The sequence below is a fragment of the Octopus bimaculoides genome, chromosome 19 (assembly GCF_001194135.2).
Source record: "Octopus bimaculoides isolate UCB-OBI-ISO-001 chromosome 19, ASM119413v2, whole genome shotgun sequence".
In the NCBI taxonomy this organism is placed as follows: Eukaryota; Metazoa; Mollusca; class Cephalopoda; order Octopoda; family Octopodidae; genus Octopus; species Octopus bimaculoides.
In genome coordinates this window covers 24,322,383-24,324,115 of record NC_068999.1, presented here as the reverse complement: position 1 = coordinate 24,324,115, position 1,733 = coordinate 24,322,383, and the positions used below count along the sequence as shown (strand labels likewise).

The following is a 1,733-nucleotide window of genomic DNA, read 5'->3' as shown; positions in this document are numbered from 1 at the left end:
ATATATATATATATATATATATATATATATATATATATATACACATACATACACACATATACACAAATGTATGTATGTGTATATATATATATATACATATATACACACACATATACACATACATAGACATTCATTCATACATATATACAGCCCCAGCCAAACACACACACATAATGGGTAATCAAATTCAAGTTATACTGTGAGACTCTCCTGTCCTCAAACAAATCCATGTTTAGGGAATGTATTAACATCACAGCATATAGTGAGTGAACTGTTTTACAGAAATATGCTAAAATTAGCAGAGTTTTGAATAAGACACATGATTATATCGTGGTACTTGAAAATCTTGACTTGTGTGTCCATATATATCACTCGATCGATAAGTAACTGGGTATTCTCGAATCTCTTGGCCTCGATAAAAATGGCTCTGAACAGCTACCTATATGATACAAATAGATAAAAGGACATAAATATTAGAGTCAATATGTGAGAATAGTAGAAGACTTGTACAGAATGCATATTGAAAACTATATATGTGCAACACGTATACTATTTAGGGTAACACAAAGGATCTCAAGGTAGCTACAAGAAACATATTGTAGATATGGCTGGCATTCCATTCTGGGTGCATAATTCTGATCCAAAAGAAAAAACAAAAGAGGTTTTATATTAGAGCATTAGGATACGAAATGGAGACTAATATGTAGGCAGGGCTCTTTACTGCAGACAAGGACTGTGTTTTTAATTCACAGACATGATAGAAATATTTTAGTCAAATGCAAGTATCATAGTTCATTAGGTGAAGCATCATGGGACTGTTGGCATTCATGTGCAAAATCCATCATTTTATTTTAGTAACTATCTTTTTCAAAATTATTTTATTTGGTTGTGTGAAAGCACACTGCTGAGCACAAGTAAGCTCCTGGCAAGCTGAGTCTACATTGATTTTTCTTCGGTCATGGTCGTATGTCTGCATCAAAACACTCAATATTGTATGCATACTCGCATAGTAAGTGTTAGTCTTGTATAAGCAGTCAGGGTTTATTGATATATTAGATTTCATGACTTTGACATTGTATTACAGGCTGGATGTCATTCTTATCATCAACTACTTTATAGCAGGGACTGAATGTATTTTGTGACACCAACATTTGAGGGATCAACTGCTAAAACTAAAGTGTCTTTTCTGCACTGTATCCATTTTTATTCATAGTCATTGTTCTGCCGGTCAAGCTGCCTTCATTGCAGCTTGCAAAGTTGATGCCTTCTCCGAGAAGGCCTTCAATCATAGTGTACAATGCTAAATTTACAGAAAATAATTGTAAGTAGTACCTGGAAGTGGGCAAAAGGGAGGGGGTTGTAGGCAATAAAGAAGTCAGTAAAGGTGTAGATTGATGGAGAAAGAGTGAGAATATGGGAGTGTATAGGGTAAAGAATGGGGAGAAGGAGATTGAGAAATATGTTGGTAGATGAGAGAGAGAGAGAGAGAAGAGGTATCATGGAGGAGATAGAGGAGAATCAGGTTAGAGAGGGTAGGGAGATCAGAATCATATGATACAAGGGAGTGAGAAGAAATATATATTATAATAATAATAATAATAATAATAATAATAATAATAATAATAATAATAATAATATTAGGGATAAAAATCCAAATTTACAGGTAAAAACTCAATTTGTGATAGTGGATTTTCATCGATGAGTTCATGAACCTTGGCTCTTTTCCCTCAAAC

The 1,733-nt window shown here is 33.7% G+C and overlaps 1 protein-coding gene across 1 annotated transcript in view; it reads right to left on the bottom strand.

Moving 5' to 3' along the window:
* Window positions 1-47: 47 nt before the first annotated feature.
* LOC106884106 (cyclic AMP receptor-like protein A) overlaps window positions 48-1,733 on the bottom strand; it is a 267,251-nt gene continuing 265,565 nt past the window's right edge. The window contains exon 13 of the mRNA XM_052974900.1: window positions 48-439. Coding sequence (XP_052830860.1) covers window positions 296-439 — 144 coding nt within the window. The 3' untranslated portion in view covers window positions 48-295. The remainder of the gene's footprint in view (window positions 440-1,733) is intronic.